Source organism: Pan troglodytes, chromosome 6 (assembly GCF_028858775.2).
Source record: "Pan troglodytes isolate AG18354 chromosome 6, NHGRI_mPanTro3-v2.0_pri, whole genome shotgun sequence".
NCBI classification, from domain to species: domain Eukaryota; kingdom Metazoa; phylum Chordata; class Mammalia; order Primates; family Hominidae; genus Pan; species Pan troglodytes.
In genome coordinates, this window is record NC_072404.2 from 159,052,239 (window position 1) to 159,077,839 (window position 25,601).

General features: G+C 40.2%; 2 protein-coding genes and 1 long non-coding RNA gene across 15 annotated transcripts in view; 1 reads left to right on the forward strand and 2 right to left on the reverse strand.

The window, feature by feature from the left end:
• The window catches only part of TCAF2 (TRPM8 channel associated factor 2), a 30,901-nt gene extending 29,579 nt beyond the window's left edge, over positions 1–1,322 (reverse strand). The window contains exon 1 of one of the 4 annotated variants that reach the window (XM_009454435.4): positions 559–1,322. In XM_009454435.4, coding sequence (XP_009452710.1) covers positions 559–887 — 329 coding nt within the window. In that variant the 5' untranslated portion in view covers positions 888–1,322. The remainder of the gene's footprint in view (positions 1–558) is intronic. The other 3 variants (XM_009454432.3, XM_009454434.3, XM_063815708.1) reach the window with 3 other exon arrangements.
• On the forward strand, positions 733–25,097 carry LOC104007436 (uncharacterized). Its single transcript, XR_681664.4, has 4 exons — positions 733–1,022; positions 7,472–7,631; positions 8,746–8,886; positions 24,366–25,097. It is a non-coding gene; the product is annotated as an uncharacterized LOC104007436 (long non-coding RNA).
• TCAF1 (TRPM8 channel associated factor 1) overlaps positions 15,751–25,601 on the reverse strand; it is a 52,501-nt gene continuing 42,650 nt past the window's right edge. For 6 of the 10 annotated variants that reach the window (XM_003318862.6, XM_009454427.4, XM_009454430.4 and 3 more), the window contains 5 exons: positions 25,353–25,566; positions 24,466–24,705; positions 23,209–23,546; positions 21,486–21,736; positions 15,751–18,527 (listed from right to left, as the gene is read on the reverse strand). In XM_003318862.6, coding sequence (XP_003318910.1) covers positions 18,518–18,527; positions 21,486–21,736; positions 23,209–23,546; positions 24,466–24,705; positions 25,353–25,566 — 1,053 coding nt within the window. In that variant the 3' untranslated portion in view covers positions 15,751–18,517. Of the gene's footprint in view, positions 18,528–21,459; positions 21,737–23,208; positions 23,547–24,465; positions 24,706–25,352; positions 25,567–25,601 lie in introns of all 10 variants that reach the window. The other 4 variants (XM_009454431.4, XM_519454.8, XM_054655253.2 and 1 more) reach the window with 1 other exon arrangement.

Consider the following 25,601-nt stretch of genomic DNA (forward strand, 5'->3'; position numbering starts at 1 on the left):
TTCTTAATACTGCTCGCGGGAAAGAAATTCACAAAAGAGAGCCAATACTCGGCAGAACATTGAGAATGCGGGTACCTGATCTCAGCCTCAGAAGTTACCAGTGGAAAAAAGCAACCGAGAGAGATCCGGAAGCCTGAGCTCAAGATCGTGCTAGCTACCTCCCAGAAGACAAGCGACGTCTTTCACTTCTGGGGCAGTACCAGTTTGACAGGATAAACAAAAACAGACAAAAAACCTCAGATGAGTAATATGTCCCGGAAAGCTGACCCAGCATTCCGCAACGAAATGTGCCCTCGTGTACGCACACACCATGCACATCTTTGTCAAATTCGTAATTTACAAGTTCAAATAGGAGGGAGAAACGTGTTTTGAGACAAACTGCAAATAGCACCAGACTAACAAAACGAAATGAAACCAAAGACCTAGACCTAAGAAGGGAGGGACACCCCCTGACGCCGGGAATGGCCTGGGGCCTCTAGCACTTTGCGGCGACCCCCAGTGCCCTAGGTGCTCAGCTACCGCCCCCACCCCAGGACCCGCTGGGATTGGAAAACTCACCCCTGAGCAGTGCGGATCCCTAGGGACTGACGGACAGGCTCTGCAGTGGCGCGCGGGGGACGTGTCGGAGGCGGGGCGGGGCGGTCCCGGAGGCGGGGCTGTCTCGGAGTTGGGGGCCGTCCTGGAGGCGGGGCCGTCTCGGAGGCGGGACTGTCCTGGGGACTGAGCTGTCTCGGAGGTGGAGCCCTGCGGTCCCGGAGGCGGGTTGTACCGTAGGCGGGGCTCTCTCGTAGGCTGGCCGGTCCTGGAGGAGAGGCTGTTCTGGCGGCGGGGCTGTCTTGGAGGCTAGGAGGTCTCGGAAACTGGGCTGTCCCGGAGGCGGGGCACATGCTGGGGTGAGGCGGAGCCGACCCTGAGGCGGGCCCGGGGCGCGGCTACCGCTCCCTGAGCGACGCCCGTGGTCTCCCGTTCCATCGGTGGACCCCACCTCGGGCCGTGCTGCGGGCTCTCGGGGCGCCTACCAGGTGAGCGACCCCGCCTTCCCGGAGGGATGCTTTGGCCTGCATGGGGCCCCAAACCGGCTCCCTCAGGGTCTCTGCGGGTTCTTGGATGCGAGAGGGGACCCAGCCAGTTTGCTGTCGCACTTGATAAGAAAAGCAAACCCTAAGTCTCCAATAAACCATATTTGGGGCGAATAGTTCCCTAACAACAACGTATGCCACGGGGGAGGCCCCACGTGCAATCAGGCTCCCTTCCCTCCGATCCTGGGGTGGGCTCGGCAGAGCCGGTAGCCGCCGCGTCGCCTCCGTCGCTCGAGCCTCTGCGTGGAGGGCTGCCCTCTAGTGGTCAGCGGCGGGCCATGCACTTCGAGCCCGGTGGATGCTTATGGCCATGGGGCGGGTGCTTAACTAGGGCATTTTTCTCTCAAAGTATCCACAGAAATGCTGCCCAGTAAGTTATATTCTTGCTGGGAAGGAAACGTGCCTGTGGCATCACTAACACAGATTCGTCCGTGCATGGCTGGAGAAATTAAGCTAAAGCTATAGAGTGGCTGGTGCTCAAATTTCTACGCAAGAGAGGTCAGAAGGTGAAAATCAAGGTGGAAGGGTGTGGTCAGGAGGAGGATTTGGTGTAGTCTGGAGTTTAGGAACGTCTTACCTAGGAAAGTGATGACTGTGCTAGAATGAGGGAAAAAAAGTAGTCTGTCTGCATTTTGCCCACCATTGAGTCCTCATTGCCTATTTTCATTTCTGACATAGAATAGGCTTTAGTTTCTTAATAAATAACTAAATATATGCTAAATAAATAAGGATATAGTGAACGTCCAAAAATATCTGTCGAATTAGTTAATAACTGACTCTTCGGAGGACTAGTGGAAATCTGATTGGCAGAGGACCAAATACATTCAGTTTTCAGAAATAAAGAGCAAGGAGAAACTTACACAGAAAGAAATTGTGGATAAGACTTGCCAGAATTTGGAATAATTCCGGCTAGAAATCCAACGTGCGGTGAAGTACGTTGAGTTCTTAGGCTTCATATCAGGGAACAACTGACCTTTGGGAGCTGAAGTGGGAGATGGACATCAAAGAAAGTGGGTCAGTAAAGTTCCACGTTAAAAGCTGACTTAGGGCCGGGTGCGGGGTCTCACTCCTGTAATCCCAGCACTTTGGGAGTCCGAGGCGGCTGGATCACCTGAGGTCAGGAGTTCAAGACCAGCCTGGCCAACATGGAGAAACCCCGTCTCTACTAAAAATACAAAAATTAGCCGGGTGTGGTGGCACAGGCCTGTAATCCCAGCTACTCGGGAGGCTGAGGCAGGAGAATTGCTTGAACCCGGGAGGCGGATGTTGCAGTGAGCAGAGATCATGCCACTGCCCTCCAGCCTGGGCGACAGACCGAGACTCCCTCTCAACAACAACAAAAAAAGCTGGCTCGGTATCTTTTATGTGTTTGTACTCTTAGGTTTTAACCAGTCTCCACCTACATCAACCTCACTCCTCATGGTAAAGTACTACTATTGTTCTAAATTAACTCCTGAGAGTATTTTGGTGTTGCTCTAATAGAAGAAAGGGGCTTTAAACAAAGGTGATTTTTCCAGGGTCAGAGAGCAGAAAGTACCTGCCATTTGGGAGCAGGAGCTGCCTGAGGAATGGAACCTAACAACATAGGAACAGCATAATGGTTCCTAAAAAAAAAAAAAAAAAAAAAAGGAAGAAAAAAAAGATTAAAGATGGTAACCAGCATTTACGTTCTGACTAAAGGGTGTCCGAGAGAGAATACAGTCATGGGTTCTTAGTTTCTGTTTTTGGTTAGGTGAGTAAAACCCCTTCCTCATCCCTCTTTTCCCCTTTCACTAGAGACAGAAACTAAAAACCATGAGTTCAGGCAGCTAGAAACCTAAAATAAAAGAAAACAGAACAACAACAACAACAACAAAAATAAGGTGGGTTGGATAAGCTTCGAAATGGTTATTGCTTATGCAAAGGTGCAGGCCCCAGATCTTTCCTTTTACTTGGGAGAAAACAGAAGCCATTCAGTGAAAGTCAACATATCCTTACTGGACACTTATTCTGTGAGGCACTCTGGGAGACAGAAATGCTATTATGGTCAGTAAATCTAGAGAGGAAAAAAGACAAGAAAACGACTATACCAAAATTGGCTACAAATCAGGTGCAAGGGCACATAAAAGAAGCAGCAATTATTTCTGATCAAAGGATTAGAGAAGAATGTGCACAGAAGGTGACACAGAAACTCAGCTTAGAAAAATGTATATTTGCAGGGAGATAAAGGGGAAGGTATTACAATGTGAGGCTGTATAATATTCCAAAGCACGGAGATATGAATGTGAAAGGCTTAATTTGAGAAAGACAAAATATTCATAGTGACTGAAACTTGTTAGCAGAACTTGCATAGTGCTAGCTCTAAAGAGAAGTTTGGGCTCGGTTTAGAGGGACTTTGGCTGCCATACTAGGGAGTTTGGATTCCATTCTACAGTGTGGAGGAAGATTTTTTTAAAAGCACCATTTAGTAAACACTGTGGTTGCCTCCTCAACATCGATTCCCTACACTACCCCTATTGTCCTTTCTAACCAAATCAATTTTTTTTTTAAATCAGATAATCCACCTCTCCTTTATGAGATTCAGGGGACAATGAATTCATCTCCAGTTCCAAGGATAGATCTATATTAGCTTAAATCAGGCAGGCTAACTCATACTTCTTGTGCTTCCATGACAGACTCTTTCTGGGTTATACATAATAAATATACATAAACAATATTATACTTCATTGTCCAGCATATACAAGAGGCAAACACAAATCAGAAATATTATTTTTACCAGTGGTACATGAGTCCATTTTTTGTCAAATAGAGAGCAATTGCTGCAGTAATTGCAGTTTATCACTAAGCCAGATGCGGGGGTTACTCATACATACGCCTTCTAATTGTGGGCTACTATTAATAGTCACTGGCCTCCTTCTTAAATTATTTTCAGTCATGAGCTTAACTTAATGTGGTACCATATATTCTTTCTTTTAAGGACCTTAAGAATCTGGGAAGAATTAGACACACTCTAATTTAGGAACAGAGATGGAGGAATCCACCTATGGACATTTACTGGTATGAGTCACTGGGGAAGTTTACTAAATCACTATTTAAGATGATCCAGAACAGGTGTCTACAGCTGCCTTAAGAATGAGTACTGTGGTGGTGATGAAAATGTTCCTCTCAGATGTCCAACTGCAGGGGGTGGGTATGAAATTGCCAGATGGCCCCAGCTGGTGTGCTCTGGAATCCTTGGCGCCAAGGCCATGCTGCCAAGGGCTTCTCCAGGCTGGTGATTAAATGTAGTGAGGATCCTAAGGCAGGCCCATTCCTGGAAGACATGGGACTCTCCCGATGGGTGAGTTTGGCTCAAGGACTCCTCATGGTCCTGAAAGAAACTCTCTGAGACCTGTACTTCAGTGGAAGCCTTTCTTTCCTTTGCTGTCTCCTTCCCAAGGGTTAAACCTACATTGCAGTCTAATGGTGGCTCTCCTGGCCTTCTCTGGCTCCCTCTACATTTTCTCTCACAGGCATTTCCTTTAATAAATCTCTTGCATATCTGATCCTGTCTTGGCTTTTGCTTCTTGGAGGATCCAGAATAACACAAGTACTGTCATAATTATATCTCCTCACTTTAAATCTCTCAAGTGCAATTACTAAAATTGTGTTGTAGTGGAAGTAAAAAGCAAGGTTACTAACTTGAGAGTATCTATGAAACACCCATTAAGTTTCATTCTTTAGTACATTTATAATAACTTTTATTCCAATTGTAGCATGGTCTATCTCCAAGGGCAAGTTCCTGCCTGCGTCTTCATTGAAAACAGTGGAACTTTGAAGCAATGGGGGAGTTTGTTGCTTCTCTTGACAAGCGGCCAGCCCTAATTCAGAGTTATAAAAGTTTTCATATTCTGCTTTTGGCATATTTGTAAAATATACTTGGGCATACATTTTTTTTTTCTGTTTTGGATCATAAGTGTGTGAAACATACATGGTAAGAGCCAGTTATATTCCAATAACAGAGGATGTCTTGGAACACATCACTGCCACTCCAGAGGTACTGAAACTTTCTTCCTCTAGTAAGGAACATGGCTGGGGTGGGGGTGAGAAGAGATATTCTTACATTTATAAACTGTTTCTCCCACGACCAGACCAGACATAAAGTTTGATTTTGTCCTGAAGATTTCAGTTGTCTTGGAGCCAGTGGAACTGAGTTAGCCCAAGAATGAGAGTGGATGTCCTTTTTCTCTTTCTGCCTTTGAAATATCAGGTTCATTGGACAGGTGCTCAGTAGATCCAATTTTCTTTAATTGCACCTACATCAGTGTCATATAAATGTCTTCATTCACAATCCCACAAGGGTTGTAGATATCAATATGCCGGGGGATAGTGTATGGGAATTGAGGTCATAGTAGGTCAATACTATATAAGAAAATTCCTATCATTGTTGGACATTTGGGTTGGTTCCAAGTCTTTGCTATTGTGAACAATGATAGACTGGATTAAGAAAATGTGGCACATATACACCATGGAATACTATGCAGCCATAAAAAATGATGAGTTCACGTCCTTTGTAGGGACATGGATGAAATTGGAAATCATCATTCTCAGTAAACTATCGCAAGAACAAAAAACCAAACACCGCATATTCTCACTCATAGGTGGGAATTGAACAATGAGATCACATGGACACAGGAAGGGGAATATCACACTCTGGGGACTGTGGTGGGGTGGGGGGAGGGGGGAGGGATAGCGTTGGGAGATATACCTAATGCTAGATGACGAGTTAGTGGGTGCAGCGCACCAGCATGGCACATGTATACATATGTAACTAACCTGCACAATGTGCACATGTACCCTAAAACTTAAAGTATAATAAAAAAAAAAAAAAGAAAATTCCTACAGAGAGTGAGTCAAAATCCCTACTCCTATGGGACCAGCGACTATTATTGTCTATTTATTTACTTATTTGAAAATGTAAACAATTATTTCCCAGTGGACTAATTACAAAGTTCCTGTGACATCAAGATCATTCCTTCTCAAGGCTTTTCATTATATATTGAGACGTGTAGTCTTAATTTCATTTTGGTTTGACCCAAGACTTCCACCAAGTCTAGGGGATCTGTAGGGAACTATCCTTTCCCAAGGTACATCATGCATACTTTCTGCTATTAATTTTTTTTTCAGTCTGTCCCTTGTGGTCAATCAAGAGAAATGCAGACTTGAATCTCTATAAGAAGAGCAAAGGTTCTCCCTTTTTAAACCTTTGAACTGAGAAAAAAAAAAAAAAAAGCAGCAGCCCCTGTCATCCAGAAACTTGTCTGGCACTAACAGCAAGGCCATATTGTTCTCCCATTGTACAAAAACAATTTCAGAAAACATCAACATCAGATAAGGTCACTCTGAGACCATCATAAAGTAAGGCACATACACGATCACCATGCAACCCACAAAATACTGATCATCCTTCTCTTATCTAAAATGAGTAATTGCACTTTTTAGAAACCAATCGCAGCTTTATTCTCATTTTATTTATTTATTTTATTTATGTTTGTTTTTGAGACAGAATTTCACTCTTGTTGCCCAGGCTGGAGTGCAATGGTGCAATCTCAGCTCACCACAACCTCAGCCTCCTGGGTTCAAGCAATTCTCCTGCCTCAGCCTCCTGAGTTGCTGGGACTACAGGCATGCGCCACCATGCCCGGCTAATTTTGTATTTTTAGTAGAGACGGGGTTTCTCCATGTTGGTCAGGCTGGTCTCAAACTCCTGACCTCAGGTGATCTGCCCACCTTGGCCTCCCAAAGTGCTGGCATTACAGGTGTGAGCCACCGTGCCCAGCCTTTATGCTTATTTTAGTCAGCTCTCCTTGTATATGTATTGAGATCTTAGTTGTTGAATTGTTTCTGGTTCTTGACAGTATGTCATCCAAAACAAAGTCTCCCTTCTTCAGACACTTCCCAAAATTATCCAACCAAAGCCCACAGCCTATAATAGGTTCTTTCTGACACCTTTTTACTGATATACCCACAGTTCTCTATGGTGTGCATTTTCCCTAGCTGCAATGAACAACAGATTCACCTTGTTTAATTATAGGTGTGTTTCCATTGGTCTTTGGCTGTAGGGCATTAATAATATTACGTACTATTAGTGCATTAATAATATTAATAATGCCCTATAGCCAAAAGTACTTTTACCAGTGCTAGAGATCCACCAGGCTTTCTGCTAAAGGTCACTCTAACATTACGGACACAAGTCAGTTGTTTGTCTTTTAATGCTTTTGCCAGCTGAAATAGTTTATCTCAGAGTTTTCTATGAGGATCTGAGATCTAACTCTGCTCTAGGTGTTGAGAGCAACAAGCTCATAGTGGCAGTTGTCTTGTGGTTAAATGTCAAAAGCCTTAATTAAGGCTTATTATTTTCTCCTTTGTAATAGGTCGGCTCCAAGGCTACACAAGCAGCAAGAAGAAAAGGAAAAACTCTGTTTTATTAAAGCTCCACTTGCCTATCTACCTTGGTGGAGGGTCAAGAAAAGGTTTATAACCTATTTGTAGGTTTTTGCCTCCTGTTTGCAGCACAGAAACCACAGACAATAGGTAAGCCTGCTGGGCCCTGGCCTACAGGGTCTGTTCAGGAAGAAGAGGGGTCTTCTCTCTAAACCTGTGAGATCTCTTCTAGACTCTTTTATAGATTGTTTTTATATTGTATGTTTGATCATTTTGTCCTTCCCTAACCCCCTTTGGGCACTATCTCAGACTATAAATATTCTAAATAATTTTGGCAGTATGTGAAAAATGAATTTTATGTCACTAAGCGATTCATGGAAATATTTTTTTGGTACCTACATGTACAGATTTCTTAACCAATTATGTATATTTGAGTTCCTAAGAATAGAAGTAACTTTTTAATGACCTTCAGGTACACATATTTGTATTAAAATAAACCTTGGTTCCTAACTGTCATCATTGGTCACTACATTTTTTTTTTAAGTTGCAGTTGCTTCCCAACCTCTATTTATCTTTCATTTATTTACTCATCCCTTTATTCTATTTATTTCTAATATAATGAGCACCTGTGAAACGCACCCAATCTCAGACTAGAACATCAATAACTTAAGCTACTCAAGCTTTCCTATCAAAGAAATGCTTCTTTATAGCACTGAAATGCACAAGAATCCAAATGCATAGGAAGCATTTCTTAGTTGTCTTGATTGTGAGGTAAGTTGTTTTTTTGTGTAGTTAGAAGAAAGATCTCTGAGAAGTTGAAGATCACCTTCTGCCCCCTCCCTATTGAAGACTGACTGCAATGATGTGGGTCAAAGAAAGAAATCATTTTAAGAGTAGAAGCCAAGCAGGAGTACAAAGGCTTTGTAAGGAGTAGAGAACAGAGGAGGGAAATAGTCTTGAAAGAAGGGATAGAGTCTGCTATTTTTGTTGGCAAAAAACAGTCAACATCTAAGGCCATCCCTAGTTACCTGTTGGCCTGTTAGGTACATATATTAGGTGAGGTTTTGACCTTGGGTGAGGACATTGCTTTAAGCACTAAATAGATCAGATTAATCCCGTGAAGAGGAGATAGGAAGTATTTCTGATAAATACTGCTTTGAAGATTGGCTGCAAGGCCAATACTCATCAGAGAGCTCCAGTTGACTATGGGAGTTAGACAACAGAGGAAAGTAAACTCATGACATATTTCAATTTCTCTTTACAGAAATTCAGACTCAGTGGTGTGGTAGAAGATAAAATAATTTGGGTTATTTCTGTGATAACATGGGCAATCTGGAAACTACTCCCATTTGTGAGGATAAATCTCTATTATGATACATGGAAAATAGGACAGATGCTAATTCAGGTAAGAAAAGGTCTTTGTATTATACAAATATTTACCTTCAGACAGAAATGTTAATGAAGATGGAGAAGGAACAGCTACCAAGAAACTAGGGATAGTAGGACACAAAAAACCTGGTAACCTGGTAGTGAGTATGAACCAGTCTGGTGCCTTGCCTCCAGAGGAGCAGCAACTGAGCAGAGCTACTGGACAACCAGCCCTGCACTTCCCTAGAGCACAGACCAGCTCACTATGCAACCACCAAGAGATAAGCACCCAAGGAGAACCTACCAGCCATGGATCCTCAGAAAACAGACCAGCTAAGTGCCCAGCCTTCAGGGGACAAGCAGCTGAGTAGGCATACCAGCCACACAAACTTCTGCAGCCAAGGCCACTGAGGTACTTGCAGGCACCACTGACATTAACTACAGCTAAAGAAGCTGCATGGAGACTACACTACTGCATCCACCCAGAACAAAAACAAATGTACCTTACCCAACCAACATGCTAGTACACATCTGCAGGTGTAAGTCTTTTCCGCTGAAAGTTATGCTACAAAGTTAGAAAAGGTGATTATTCCATCAGATGCACAGATGCCAGTGCAGGGATACAAGAAACATAAAAAAGCAAGGGAACATTACACTACCAAAGAAACACAATAATTCTCTAGTAACTGACTCCAATAAAAAATAAAAATTTATGAATTGCCTGAAAAGGAATTCAAGATAGTGAGCTTAAGGAAACTTGGTGAGACATGAAAGAACACAAACAGATCATTCAACAATTGGGAAAAACAGTTCATGATCTGAATGAGAAATTCAACAAAGAGGGAGATACCATAAAAAAGAACAAAACAGAAATCTTGGGGCCAAGAAATTCAATGAATGAAATAAAAAACGCAATTGAGAGCTTCAACAGCAAAATAGATCAAACAGAAGAATTTTTGAACTTGAAAACAGGCCTTTTGAAATAGTCCAGTCAGAGGTAAAGAAAAAAAAAAGGAATGAAGAAGCCTATGGCATTTATGGGACACCATAAGTGAACAAATGTTTGCATTTTGGCAACTTAAGAAGAAGAAATGAAGAAAGGCAAAGAAAGCTTATTTAATAAAGTAATAGTTGAAAACTTCCCAAGTCTTGGAGAGATATGGACATCCAGATCCATGAAGTTCAAAGGATCCCACAAAGATTCAACTCATAGCGGTCCTCTCTGAGGCATATAACCAAACTGTCAAAAGTCAAAGACAAAGAAAGAAAAAAATACTAAAAGCAGCATGAGAAATGCATCAAGTCACATATAAGGGAATTGCCATTGGACTATTAGCAGATTTCCCAGCAGCAGCCTTGCAGGCCAGGAGAGAATGGGATGATATATTTAAAATACTAGAAGAAAAAAAGCTGCTAGCCTAGAATACTATACCAGCAAATCTTTGCTTCAGAAATGAAGGAGAAATAGTCTTTCCCAGATCAGCAAAAGTTGAGGGAACTCATTACCACTGGACCAGACTTACAAGAAATGCTTGAGTATTTCTATTGGAAAAAAAAGTTTTCATGATAATTGCTACCATAAAAAAACATGAAGTATAAATCTCACTGCTGCAGATAAATGCATTATCAAATTCATAATGCTTCATTACTGCAATGGTGATATGTAATGTTTCAAACCTCTAGTATGAAGGTTAAAAGCCAAAACAGCTGGGTGCTGTGGCATGTGCTCGTAGTCCCAGTTATTTAGGAGGCTGAAATGGAAGGCTCATTTGAGCCCAGGGGTTTGAGTCCAACCTGGGCAACATAGTGAGACCCCATTTAAAAAAATAATAATAATTTTAAAAATGCAGCTCTGTGGGATGCCAAAAAGTGAAAATTGTAATAATGATTATAGCAATGATAAGTTGTTAAGGAATAAACAATATATAAAGATGTATATTAAAGCAACAAAATTATAAATTTGGGTGCAGAATGAAAGTCTAGAGTATTGGTATGCAATGAAAGTTAACTTGTTATCAGCTTAAAATAGTCTATTATAAGTATGAGAGATTTTTAATGTAACCCCAATACTAACCACAAAGAAAAAATTACAACAGATATACAAATGAGAAAGAGAAAGGAATCAAAGCTTAACACAACAAATACCCTAATCAAGCTACAGAGATAAACATGAGAGAGGAAGAAAGGACCAAAGGATAAACAAAACAACCAGAAAATAATGAGCAAAATGGCAGAAGTCCTTACCTATCAATAATAACTTTGAATGTAAATGAAATAAATTCCCAATTAAAACATACACCGTGGCTGAATGGATTAAATTAAAAAAAAAAAAACAAGATTCAGCAACATGCTGCCTACCAGATACTCACTTCACCTATAAGGCCACACATAGACTGAAGTGAAAGAATAGAAAATTAAATTCTGTGAAAATGGAAACCAAAACAAAGTAGGGGTAGTAATACTTACATCAGACAAAATAGACTTTAAGTAAAAAACTGTCAAAAGAGAAAAGAAGGTCATTATATAAAGATAAAGAAATCAATTCAGCAGAAGGTTAGGACAGTTGTCAGTATATGAGCACACAACACCAGAGCACCCAATATATAGAGTAAATATATAAAGCAAATATTATGAGATCTAAAGGGAAAGAAAAATTAAAATAAAATAAAAAAGGACTTTAGCACCCTCTTTCAGCAATGGATGGATCATCTAGATAGAAAATCAACAAAGAATTATCAGATTTAAATTACATTCTAGACCAAATAGCCCCAGCAGATATTTATAAAACATTCCCCTCGATAACTACAGAATGTATATTTTGCTCAACAGCACATGGAACTTTTCTCCAGGATAGAATATATGTTAGTCCACAAAACATATCTCAAGCAATTTAAAAAATCAAAATCTTATCAAGTATCTTCTCTTACCACAATGCAATAAAAACTAGAAATGAATACCTAGAGGAACTATGGAACATATACAAATATGTGAAAACTAAAAACAAGTTTTTGCACAACCAGGGCATCAATAAAGAAATTAAAAAGAAAATTTAAAAATTCCTTGAGACAAATAAAAGGAAACATAATGTACCAAAACCTATGGGATACAGCAAAAGCTATTCTAAGAGGGAGTTTATAGCAATAGATGCCTACATCAAAAAAGTTTAAGAATCTTATATAAAAACTTTATGTGGCACCTCAAGGAATGAGAAAAACGAGGGCCAGCTGAACCCTAAACTACTAGAAGAGAAGACTGATAAAGATCAAGCAGAAATAAGTGAAATAGAGCCTGAAAATAATATAAAAATCTGTAGAACAAAAAGTTGTTCCTTTGAAAGATAAACAAATGTTTTAGCTAGACTAACAAAAAAGAGAAGACTCAAGTAAATATAATCAGAGCTAAAAAAGGAGATGCCACAGAAATACAAAGGATCATAAAAGACTTCTATGAGCAATTACATGCCAATAAACTGGAAAACCTAAAAGAAATAAATAAATTCCTGGACACATGCAACCTACCAAAATTGAACTACTATGAAGAAATAAAATACCTACACAGGCCAATAATGTGTAACAAGAATGAATCAGTAATAATAAGTCTCCCATCAAAGAAAAGCCCAGGAACTGATGACTTTACTGCTAAGTTCTACCAAACAGGTAAATAATAATATCACTTCTTTTCAAACTATTCTAAAAAGTTGAAGAGGTGGAAATTCTTCCACACTCATTCTATGAGGCCAACATTATCAAAACCAGACAAGGATAACTTGATAAAAAGAAAACTACAGGCCAATCTCCTTTATCAACATAGATGCAAAAATTTTAACAAAATATAAGTGAAACAAATTCAACAGCATATTGAAAAAATAATTCACCACAATCAAGTGAGATTCATCCCAGGGATGCAAGGATGGTTCAACATATGTAAATCAATAAATGTGATACATCACATTAACAGAATGAAGGACAAAAATGACATAATCATTTTAATAGACAAAGAAAAAAATTTGATAAAATTTAACATCCCTTCATGATAAAAATTCTCGGCAAATGAGATATAGAAGTAATATACCTCAACACAATAAAGGCCATAAATGAGAAGCTCATAGATAACATCATACTGAAAAAGTTGAAAGCTATTCCTCTATGATCTGCAACAAGACAAGGATGCCACATTTATCACTTTTGTTGAACATACTACTGGAAATCCAAGCCAGAGCAATTAGGCAAGAGAAATGAAAGGCATCCAAATAGGAAAGGGGGAAGTCAAATTGTCCTTATTTGCAGATGACATTATGTTATATATAGAAAATCCTAAAGATTCCACAAAAAACTGTTAGAATAAATAAATTCAATAAAGTTGCAGGATACAAACTCAACATGCAAAAATCAGTAGTGTTTCTATATGCCAGTAGCAAGCTACCTAAAAAAAGATATCAAGAAAGCAATCCACTGACAATAGCTATACAATAAATACCCAGGAATATAGTTAACAAAGGAGGTGAAAAATCTTGAGTGGAAACTATAAAATATGGATAAAATAAATTGAAGAGGACACAAATAAATAGAAAGATAATAATGAATGCAAAAATCAATATTGTCAAAATGTCCATATTATCCAAAGCAATTTACTAATTCAATGCAATCCCTATTCTTCACAGAAATAGAAAAAAAATCCTAAAACTTCTATGGAACCACAAAAGACCCCAAATAGCCAAAGTAATCCTTAGCAAAAATAAAGCTCGATGCATCACACTACCTGACTTTAAAATATACTATAAAGCTATAGTAACCAAATCAACATGGTACTGGTATAAAAATAGACACATAGATAACTGAAACAGAATACAGAACAGAAATAAATCCATGCACTTACAGCCAACTGATTTTCAACAAAAGTGTCAGCAACATGCATTAGGAAAAGGAGAGGCTTTTCAATAGATGGCACTGGGAAAACTGAATATCCACATGTAGAAGAATAAAATTAGACCCCTGTCTCTTACCATATGTAAAAATCAGTTCAAAATTGATTAAAAACTTTAATGTAAGACCTGAAACAGTAAGCATACTAGAAGAAAACATGGGAGAAACAATTCATGACATTGGTCTCAGCAAGAATTTTTTGAATAAGACCTCAAAAGCATACAACAAAAGCAAATATAGAGAAATGGTACTATATTAAACTAAAATGCTTCTGTACAGCAAAGGAAACAGATTGAAGTTAACTTAAGGAATGGGAGAAAACATATGCAAACTATGCATCTGACAAGGGGTTAATGCCTAGATTATATAGAAAAATAACTCAATAGCAGAAAAATAAATAATTCCATTTAAAGATGGGCAAAATGCCTAAATAGACATTTCTCTAAAGAAGACATACTAATGCTTAGCATCATTAATCATCAGGGAAATGCAAATAAAACCATAATGACATATCACCTCAGTCCAGTTAGAATGGCTATTATCAAAAAGACAAAAAATAACAAATGTTGGGGTAGATGTGAAGAAAGAGGAAGTCTTATATGCTGTTGTAAATTAGTCCAGCAATGATGGAAAACAGAATGAAGGTTCCTAAAAAAGTTAAAAAATAGAAGTACCATATGATCCAGAATCCCACTACTGAGTATATATCCAAAGGAAATAAAATCAGTTATGTGGAAGAGATATCTGCATTCCCATGTTTATTGCAGCATTATTCACAGTAGCTGCATGGAATCAACCTAAGTGTCCATCAGTGGATGAATGGATAAAGAAAATGTGGTGTATATACACAATGGAATACTATTCAACCATAAAAAGAAATTTTGTCATTTATGGCAACGTAATTGGGCCCAGAGGACATTATGTTAAGTAAAATAAGCCAGGCATGTAAAGACGAATACTGTACAATCTCACACAAAAGTGGATTCTATAATTTAAGAAGTTGATTTAATAGCAGCAGAGCGTAGAATAGTGGTTACCAGAGGCTTGGGAGGGTAGTGGGGCAGGGGAGATGGGGATAGACTGGTCAACAGGTACAAAGGTTCAGTTAGATAGGAATAAGTTCTGGTGTTCTGTTGCACAGTAGGGTGACTATAGTTAACAATATTATATTGTATATTTCAAAATAGCTAAAGAGAGGATTTTGAATGTTCTTACCACAAAGGGATGATAAATGTTTGAGGTGAAAAATATGCTAAATACCCTGATTTGATCATCACAAAATATATACGTGTATCAAAACATCACACTATACCCTATAAATATGTACAATTATTATGAGTCAATTGAAAGTAAAATAAAACTTAAAAAAAGAAACTTGGTGGCCTAAAGATTTCCACTAGATAGTTGGCTGTTTCTCCCAAGTACAGGGTTAAAAATAGCTGAAAAGAGGTTACGATGTTCAGGGAAAGTAGCAAAGAGTACACCAGGGAGACTGACAGGTGGACAGAAATGCTCTGACACCAGCTGGCCTCATGTAAGACTAAAACTTATTAAAGCTGTCAAATGAAGGGGAGTGCAGGAAAGCTTAGGGCCCTGGATGGTCCTTCTTGAAATGTTTCCCAGAACAGGGGCAAACATCAAAGGCCTTCTTGGAAAAGAATGAAGTTGGCAAACTTCATTCAATGCTGTATTGGACATTCCTTCATTCAACAAATATTAAGACCCACTAGATGGTAAGCTTACTCAGCAGACATGGTGAGATCAGCAGTAGGCTTTGTTTTTTGTGGAACACCTGTACAAACAAAAGAATGTGAAGTGTGTTTTAATAACTGGAAGATACTTAATCTGGTTGGAAATAGAGACTTGTGGGGAGATATCATGAGCCTGGACACATCAAGTGGACCTAGATACTTGAGGACCTTGAAAACCATTTTAAAGGCTTTAGCTGGGTTGCATCTTAATCAATGTGAAGTCACTGGAAGATTTTTATTTGGGTTTATTAAAAATTTTTTTCAAAGTAATACATGCACAAGGTAAAAAATTAAATAGTACAGAAGGACTTAAAATGAAAAACACAGTTTCCCATCCCACCCTTTTTAATTCTAAATCCCATTCCCTAGAGGTAATGCTTTTAACAATATTTATTTTAGATCGTCTGGTAACTAACTTTCTAACTTTAAATAATATGTTTGAGCAATAATTTCTTGACTTACTGACTTTACAACATCTTTAATAATTCCCCATTACAAAAGATAAGGATTTAACTTACACTATCGCCACTTTCCTTTGTCCATCTCTCTCCAAATATCTGATAGTTACATCACTTTTTAATACATCTATTGGTTTGATTTTATAGCTTTGAACAATACACTAATCCTCTAGTTCTTGTTCCATTAACTGAAGATCTTTTCATCCCCACTTTGAATATATAAGTATCTCTACCTTTGATTCCATTTCTCTTCCTCTAATTCTCAATCTCTTTCTGCTTTCTTTCCCTTTGTCAGCATTAATTACTTTCAACTTCAGTTCTGAATAAAAAATGAAACCTTTCACACTTTGTTAATAGGCTGATCTGAACACTGAATACTAATAAATGATATCCACATTATTTTGGCTATTTAAATACTTCTTACTGGGAGCCTAGTATAAGCTAGGATATTTTCTTCCCTACACACCCAATATCATCATGCCTGTGCCATAGAAAAGGAAATGTACCTATCAAGCCTCTTCTTATTCTTCATGAATAACTCAAAATCATGCCTCATTTTATTTTGCTCTATAATTGGACCTGAATTTTTTGACATATTGTTGATTTGTCTTTCTTTTTTCTTGACTAAATAATCTTCTCAAGCATCCAAGCTCTTCAATGATACTATCTATGGCACTGAATGCACATTCTTCCCAGAAAGCCCAAGACAGTGTGCTCTCATCTGAAATTAGTCTGCCGGATAGCTGTCACTCTAGGGTGAGATATCCTTTTGGCTGTCACTCTAGAATGAGACATCCTAAGTAAGGTCCACTGTTTTATGGATCCCATTTCTTCTTCTTTCCTGGTTTTCATCCTCATTTTGCTGGAGAATTTCCTCAAGATACTTCCTCAGTAAGGGTGCAAAGGAGGGAGACTTTCTGAAAATTTGCCTGACAGAAAATGTCTTCACTTTGATATTCTTCTTGACAGTCTGCCTTACTATGAAATTCTAGGTACAAAAATTTTCCATAAGCTCTGAAGATGTTGATCCATTGACTTCTGGCATTCAGTGTTGCTGATGACAAATCTGTTAGCAGTCTATTTCTCATCCATTTTTGTGTTGAGCTAATCGTGATGACCTCATTTGTTTTCTCCCTGGCCACTTTAATATCTTCCTTCTATCCTTAATATTCCAAAATTTTACAATATTGTGTCTAGATGTAGATTGTATTGGGCCCTCTCAATCTGGAGACTTAGCTTGCTCTGTTCTTCAATTCTTTTTCTTTTTATTTCTTCACCTACACTGTCTCTGTTCTCTCTTCCAGGAACTCCTAACATTACATATTGATTGTCTATGTCTTTTTTCTTTCTTTATATTTTTCTATCTATTTCTTTTTGCTCTTTATCTGGAGAGATTCCCTCAACTTTATTTTCCAGACTGTATACCAAATAATTTTAGCAGTCTTATTTTATTTTCAAAGAGATCTTCTTATTCTCAGTCTTCTCTTTCTTTTCTTGCTTTTTAAGAGACAGGGTCTCACTCTGTCCCCCAGGCTGGAGTGCAGTGGCACCATCATGGCTCACTGAAGCCTTGAACTCCTGGGCTCAAGTGATCTTCCCACCTCAGCCTCCCAAGTAGCTAGGACCACAGGCACATGCCACCATGCTTGGCTAATTTTTAAAAATTATTTTGTAGAGACGGGATGTTGCCATCTTGCCTAGGCTGGTCTCGAACTCCTGAGTTTTCCGTTTCTTTGTAGTATCCTGTTTTTCATCTTAAATACACCTCAAATCTCTCTGGAGATGGAATTAAAATTAAGTTATTCTTTCCACATTGTCTTTGTTTCCCTCAGAGTTTGTCATATTTTCAAGGCCCCTAATTCTACCTCGTGACTTTTCTTATTCCTCTTCCCTCCCCATCACCCATGTCTGGGAATTTCTAACTCACCATTCCCATTTAAGAATCAACATAACTGTTAACTTGTATAACAGTTGGCATGGGTTTCCTCTGCTGTTGTACAGTTAGGTCTGTTTCTTCAGCAAAACTCTTCTATACCTGAAGGCAACAGGCACTTGAGTAGGAGGTCTCAGCTGTCAGTAGAGAATTAGCTGACTGGCTGGGGGTAGGGGCACTTATTTCCACTAGAAGAGAAATTTTTTTCTGGAGCACCAACTCTTATCTCTCTGCAAGCAGCCTGTTCAATTCCTTTATACACACAACAACAGCAACAATAACAAGAAATTTTTAACTGGTATCAATAGTGGAGACTGCCTCTGTTCTGTGCATATGAGTTGGGGGAGAGTAGGAGAGGGCTCAATCTTACAACTGGAGTAATTCTTCAGTAGACAAGCTTTTCAGGTGTGCAAGTCTCTTTGGGGTTATGTTGTTCAGATCAGCTTACATTTTATCTGAAAGGTTCTTCACTCTTTCATTATCATGCTTCATCCACTTTCTATCTTCCAGAAATATGCTGAGATCTTCTCCACTTATAACCAAATCCCTTCAGTTTTCTTTGCTGAGATGTGTCAATTCCTTTTTGCATTTCTTGACTTCAATTTCAGTGGGGCCTGGGGAGGGAGGGAAGGTAAACTTATGTTTAGTCCATTATCTCAAATTAGAAATTCCAGTGGAGGCTTTTAGACACGGAAGTAACATGGATAACTTTATATTTTAAATATATCCCCGGGATGTACTGCTAAAAATGTATTAAAGAGGGCAAGAATGGATACACATATTCTCAAAGATGGAGGATCTAATTTCCTCTCTGAGAACATGCAGTGTTTGGGATCTCTGGGAGTCAGGCACTTCACTGAAATAGTCCATCATTCAAAATCCAACAAACTAGAGAACACTTTCATGGTACCCTAGAAAGAATAACTGAAATTTGAGTAACACAGAACCTAAAAGATCTGGCTGATGCTAAAGGGCTCACTCCAGCACTATCTATTGGGAAGCACTTCAGGAGCCTACCTTAAATTCTTTGAATTGTCATTTGGGATAAACAAAATGATTTTTTGTTCTGATAAAAGTAGATGATGGGTAAGTATATGCAGCCAAAGCTCTGGCAAGTAGGAACCTAATGATCCTTTGGTTTGCTGGTCGGCTTCTTTATTTACCCATTGATGGGGTCATGCAAAGCACTGTAGTTATGAATGCCCATTCTGTAATCAGAATGCCTGAATTCAAATCCCAGATCAACCACTTATTAGCAATATAGCCTTAGATAATTTACCTTATCTTCCTTAAATTCAGTTCTCTCTTTCATAAAATAAAATGGGAGTGATAATGGTTGCCATGTCATGAGATTATTGTGAAGATTAAATGAAACAATCTATAGAAAGGAATCACTACAATAACTGGTACACACCCAATAATTGATAACAATTATTTTAAATGTTGAACAAATATCCAATGTCTCATGTTTAAAGCACCTAGGCAATGGATATTTGTGCAATCAGGAGAAATAATCCTAGGACCGACAAATAACATGACAAAGAAATCTACTGGGAGGCCGAGGTGGGTGGATCACCTAGGCCAGGAGTTCGAGACCAGCCTGGCCAACATGGCAAAACCCCATCTCTACTAAAAATACAAAAAATTAGCTGGGTGTGGTGGTGGGCACCTGTAAGCCCAGCTACTTGTGATGCTGAGGCAGGAGAATCGCTTGAACCTGGGAGGTAGAGGTTGCAATGAGCCGAGACGGTGCCATTGCACTCCAGCCTGGGTGACAAGACTGATAAGCTATCTCAAACAAACAAACAAAAATCCAAAGAAAAAACTCTATAGGTCAAATCTTACAGTCTACATATCTACCCAATTACCAATTAAGCAAATAAAATGATATATTAAAATAACTAAAATAAAAAGTGAGCTAAAGAAAAACTGGCTGGATGTATATGACATCAACCAAAAGGACCCAACTTTAGTTAAAACTATAAAGAAATAGGGGATTCTGAATAAAATTAAAAGGAAATAAGTTTGGGTCAACTCTATCCAATCATCTTGTTTCAGAGTAAAGTCCTCTATGTGTGTGGACTTCGTCTGCCAAACTGTTGAGTAACTCTTGACAGGCACTGTGTCTTGAATCTGTGTTACAGAAATAAAAACACTGTCATGAAACCAGATACCCTCTGTTTGCTAAGGACAAATGTCATTATGGAATTGATCTGGTTTCTTCAAGACATCTACTCTTGATTTAATCAAAGAAGGAATCGGATCTGTAAAATACAATTGGATAAGGAGATCCAAGGAAGAGCTCCAAATTCACAATGAGGTTCTTATAAATAGCTTTACAAATCTAAGTTAAAAAGAAACTAAATTTTTTAGCTATTTAAAAAAAACCCATTGTGAATTTAGAGTTCTTCCTTTAGATTCATAAGGCAACATAGCAGAATCCTTTCAGAAGTTGCTGTATAAAGTGCAAGATGGGCTAGGATTAACTACAACTGCCTCTGTAAATATCATCTAAAAATAAAGTCTAGCTCATAAAGAGTATTGAGTCAATTAGATAATAATAATGGCAGCAGACATTTTCTCAACACCTACTACCTGCCAGGGACGGTTCTCATTGCTTTTTAAAGGTATTATAAAATGTAATCCTCACAATAATCCTATGAGATAGATCCTATTTTATAGATGAGAAAACTAAATCACAGAGAAGTTAAGGAAATTGCCAGGGTTATACAACTCGTAGGTGAAAGAACCAGGATTTGAACACAGGGAAGCTACTTGTAGAAAGAGTTATCCTAACCTCTAAAGTCTGGAGACAGGATGGAAAGTAGTAAGCTCATTATCCTGTGGACCAGCATAAAATAGAAAATCCCCTTAGATGACATGCTCTGCAGACCTCACAAGCCTCTTCAGAATTTATCACTCTGAACCTCCACGACAACCCTGTGAACTGGGAATTTTTATCCCCATTTTACACACAGGAAATGAGAGTACCAAGTTGAAATGACTTTCCCGAGAGCTAACCCTACCTAGTTCTGGGCTCTTCCCACTATACCAGAATGCTTGTCTACTTTGAAAACTGCTCAAGTCACAAAATATATGAGTCCATCCAAGAGCTATCTGGGTCTCATGGTAAATTTGTGTTCCAGTTGAGTTTTATGGTCAAGTTTTTGGAACAACTGATCAAAAACAAAAGCCCAAAGGGAGTCTTCAGGATGCCAACATGAGAACTACCCCCTCTGGGCTATGACCTATGATGGTGAATCCAGGGCTGATATAGAAGCAGGTGCCAAAGCTCTTGGAACTGGGCCAGTTCAGGGTCAGGAGGGAATGTGACAGCTGAAAGCAGAGGAACAAGATGCAGAAACAGAAGCCCTTGCACCTGAGAAATTCTGATTCCACTTTTGGCTGTGTTCTGAACCCACTTCCTAGAGACAGAAGTCGGTAATAAGGTATAGGGCAATGAACTAAGAGGACAAGGCCAGACCCTGGGAGGCAGAGGTAGAGGAGTGAATCCCCACCTCTGCCTACCTCCCCAAACCTCTCTACCTGCCACCTCGATGGGCACTCCTTACATCTGTGTGAGGAGGTACAATTTCATAATATTTTCCTTCCATTCAGGCAGATAGGCCAGGCTGGTAGCCACTTCCTTCTGGATGGGCCAGGCCCAGGCCTCAAAGAATGGAGCCAGGTTCTTCTGCACTTGGTGGGAGAACATCTTGACCCACAGATTCATTTTGTCAACATTTTCTGTGGGCAAGTTGGTCTGGTTCCTGTACTCGGTGAAGAGACGGATGAATGGCTCCCAACCAAAGGCTTCCTGGAGCTGGAAAGAGAAAGAAAAATACAGATCAGATTTGGAAATAAAAAAGGGTCCAACAACAACCACTGTAATAAGTGAACTTAGTATATGTAACCCCTTACCCATCAGCTTCACGTCTATCACCGACCTGCTCTCCTCCATTTTGCCTCCTGGCCTCACGCCCTGCTCTTCCACATTCTAATCTTAGGAAGGGCCTTGGGACCAGCACGGTGCTCAACACCAAGTGGATACTAAATCAGTGAGGGCCATGGTAACAACTGCAATGATTAATATCAATATTTTCTACCAGTATCATTATCCACATATCCCACTAGATCATCCAAATAGAGATAGGATATTACACAAGGATTTAAAATTGGCAGAATTGGAAAAATCCTCTTCTCAAGAGTTGAAAAGTGAAACCTCAACAATAGAGAAACTTCCACCTCATTCTGGCACAAAGAAATCCTCATTAATCATAGATCTTTGTCAATGTGCAAGGGTATTAAAATGGCTTTTGGGGGAAAAAAGTGAGTTGGATAGAAGTAGAAGACTGCAGATTGTCTGGGTAACTAGAATTAAGAATAAGTCGTAATTTTTGAAAAAGGCAGCCATCTTGAGGCTGTTGAGTTACAGAGCTTGAATTATGAAGCACTTGAGCAGTTCCCCAGACCAACTTCACATTTATTTCACCAATGAGAAACTTGGTGTTCCTGGGGCAAAACAGCCATAACAAGGTTAAAGTGGAGCCTCCTTGGTTTTCCCATAATTCTCACGGCAGTGGGAATGAATAAGAGAGCCTCCAGCAGGTGGAAGAACCAGAATAGAGCATGCTTGGCCTGAGACTGAGTTCTGAAATTCAAGGTAATGAAACTCTCCAGTTTCATGCCAGGAACTGATCCAGGCATTGCAGGGAGGGAACTAGGCATTAAACAACTGGTCAAAGGCAAGGCCACCTCCTTGTCCAGGTCAGTGAGGACTCTTGGATTGCCTATATAATGGGGACTCTGAGGCACGGCCAAGGCATAGTGAGAAGATGGTACATCCATCTAAGGAAAAAAAAATAAGTCATATCCTATGGATTATGTGTATGGTTGGGGGGAACTGGTTTTAGATAGCTATTAAGTAGGAGAGTTTGGCTTCAGTCTCAGGTATGTCTGGCTTTAAAGCCAGAGAGAGTGAATATATGTATAGTACTTTATTTGTCTCTACCATTTTTAACCTTTCTCAGTGCTTTCTACTTACTATCATATATCTCTATGGGGTGGAAGGTGAGGCTCAGGCAATGAAATCCACTTGAGGGTCATGCAAGGCGATGCACTAAGAGACATCATCAATACGACTGTCACAGTTGGACTTTGTCAGGGCCTCCCATATCCCAGTGTGGGAGACAGGGGCCATGGGTGGTCTTCTGGGCCACTAGAACATTATCCGATAGTTGCCCTGGTGGTCCCCGTAGTAGGGGTCCCCCATCACCCGCCATTCTTGCCCAGTACCTGTAAATACGTTTCCAGTGCGGTCCATGCATTCCAGTTTTTCACATTGGGACCCTTGCTCAGGTAGATTCTGACTCTCTTCTCCCGAACTGGGGGCCACAGAGCAATATTGGCACGGCTTCGAGGAATGCCCAAGACCGTCTCATGCACATACACACACCACAGGTTGCAGGTGGCCTCGGTGGTGTGTGGTGGGAACTCCCACTCCTGCCGCTGCTGGTTGCGGCCCAGCTCATGGACGGGGCCCCACAGCCCCTTGGTTCTGATGAGCTTCTCGTTGATGAGCTCCTGCACTGACTCCAGATGGCACATGATGGGGTACCCTGCATGCATCCAGCCTGGAAAATGCAGAAGGAGGGAAGAGAGAGTTAGGGTTCTCCCCATTTAACTCGTAATATTCTTCTATGTTTTGTGTGTGTTCCAAAACACTCAGTAACCCCAGCCAAATTCCAGCACACCATAATACTCAGAAAAGCAACCCAAACCAAGACCCTGCTAGGTGTTTCTTCTCCTCTTCTCATTCTGTAAGAATTCCTTCATCTCTACTCTGACCCAGAATAGTGTGGCTATGGAAGGAGATGCAGCTTATATATAAGGAGCCATTCATGTTACCATTCAATTTTTCTATTTTGATGAGGATGCCTTGTCCATGTGAATCTGTGTCACTATAACCTTTTCTCAAAATTCAGAGCTCTTTAAGGGTAGCTCCTCTCTCATTGTTCAGATATGGAGTTGCCATATCAACACAAGTTTACAGTGAACATCCGTATAAGAAAGAAAATGAGGGTCCAGAGAAATTCCCATGGTTCTTTAATGTCTGTATATTTCCCTCACTTTTCATGTTCCTTGACCATAGGCAAAGATCACTTTATTCAGTGTGTTCTTAAAGTTGTAAAATTCCCTTTGCCAACCCAACAACTCTGACCTAGGTCACGGCCCTCTGCCATTTTTACCGGCTTGAAGTCCCTGATGAATACCTGTGAAAGCTCAGGTGGCATTTCTTGATGTCCTTGACATGCTGACCTAAACTGTTTTATATACATATATATATAATATATATATTATATATGTTTTATATATATAATATATAATATATATAATATATATATATTTCCTTCCCATTTAAATAACAAGGATACATCTATATGTCTTGCTAGCAAAATATGTTTCCCCTACTGGCTGCCCGCTGCATGGCTGATGAAGGACAGGAAGGCGCTCAGAGGCAGCATGCACAGAAGGTTTGCTTGGAGCACCCACCCACTGAGATCTGCACGTCGGCAACAATCCTCTGAGGCAGGCGCAAAGGGAAGGGCTCAGCTCCCAGTCGCGCCACAGCCTGCATCACCTCATCCCAGAGGCGGAGCAGCGGCTCAGGGTTCTCCAGAGTACGAAGATTTGCGGTCGGCACGGTCAGAATGATGTTGTCCGTGGCCAGCTCTCCCCAGGGCCCTGGATTCTCCTGGATACGCCTCTTCCACTCCTCCAGGGTGGTCTCCCCTAGGAAGAGAGACCATGGAGCTTGAAATCCTTTCCCAAATCCCTTAAATTACAACATACAACTTAGACTCCAGGAAGAGAACAACAAAATCATGAACTGCCATATCCCTCCTCTTTTTTTAAAAATGTAAAGTTCTGGGATACATGTGCAGGACGTGCAGGTTTGTTCCATAGGTAAACATGTGTGATGGTGGTTTGCTGCACCCATCAACCCATCACCTAGGTATTAAGCCCAGCATGCATTAGCTATTTATCCTGATGGTCTCTCTCCATCCACCCCCGCTACCCACCCCACTGACAGGCCCCAGTGTGTGCTGTTCCCCTCCCTGTGTCCATGTGTTCTTATTGTTCAGCTCCCACTTACAAGTGAGAACACGTGGTGTTTGGTTTTCTGTTCCTGCGTTAGTTTGCTGAGGCTATATCCCTTTTCTCTATCTTTCTATGAAGTCTCCAAGGATGTGGTTTGGTCTTTATCTGTACAACCCCAAAGCTGAATCTAAGGAAGCTGACCCTTATTCCTCTGTTAGCCCGTGTCTCTCTCCTTCTGCACCAAACAGACTCTAGTCACCTCCTCGACTCCCATGCTCTCTGGAATCCTCATCTCAGTTCTTCCCCTTCCCTCAGGGGCACCCAGAGCTCCCACTCACCCAGCTTGTAGTATGGAGCATGCACAGCCCCCTTCACGGTGACAGGCACAGAACCCAGTTTGCTGTTCTGAGGCACAATTATATAGAGGAGTCCACCCCAGAGGCACGTGATCGATTTTGTGGGTTTGTCCAAGCAGCACCGGTTAATCACGAGTGGGCCTCGGAAAAGCTTGCTGGCCCTGGTCAGGTCATCTGTGTGGCAGCCAATCTGTATCTGGAGCAGAAAGATCCCCCCCTCAAGGAGTCACC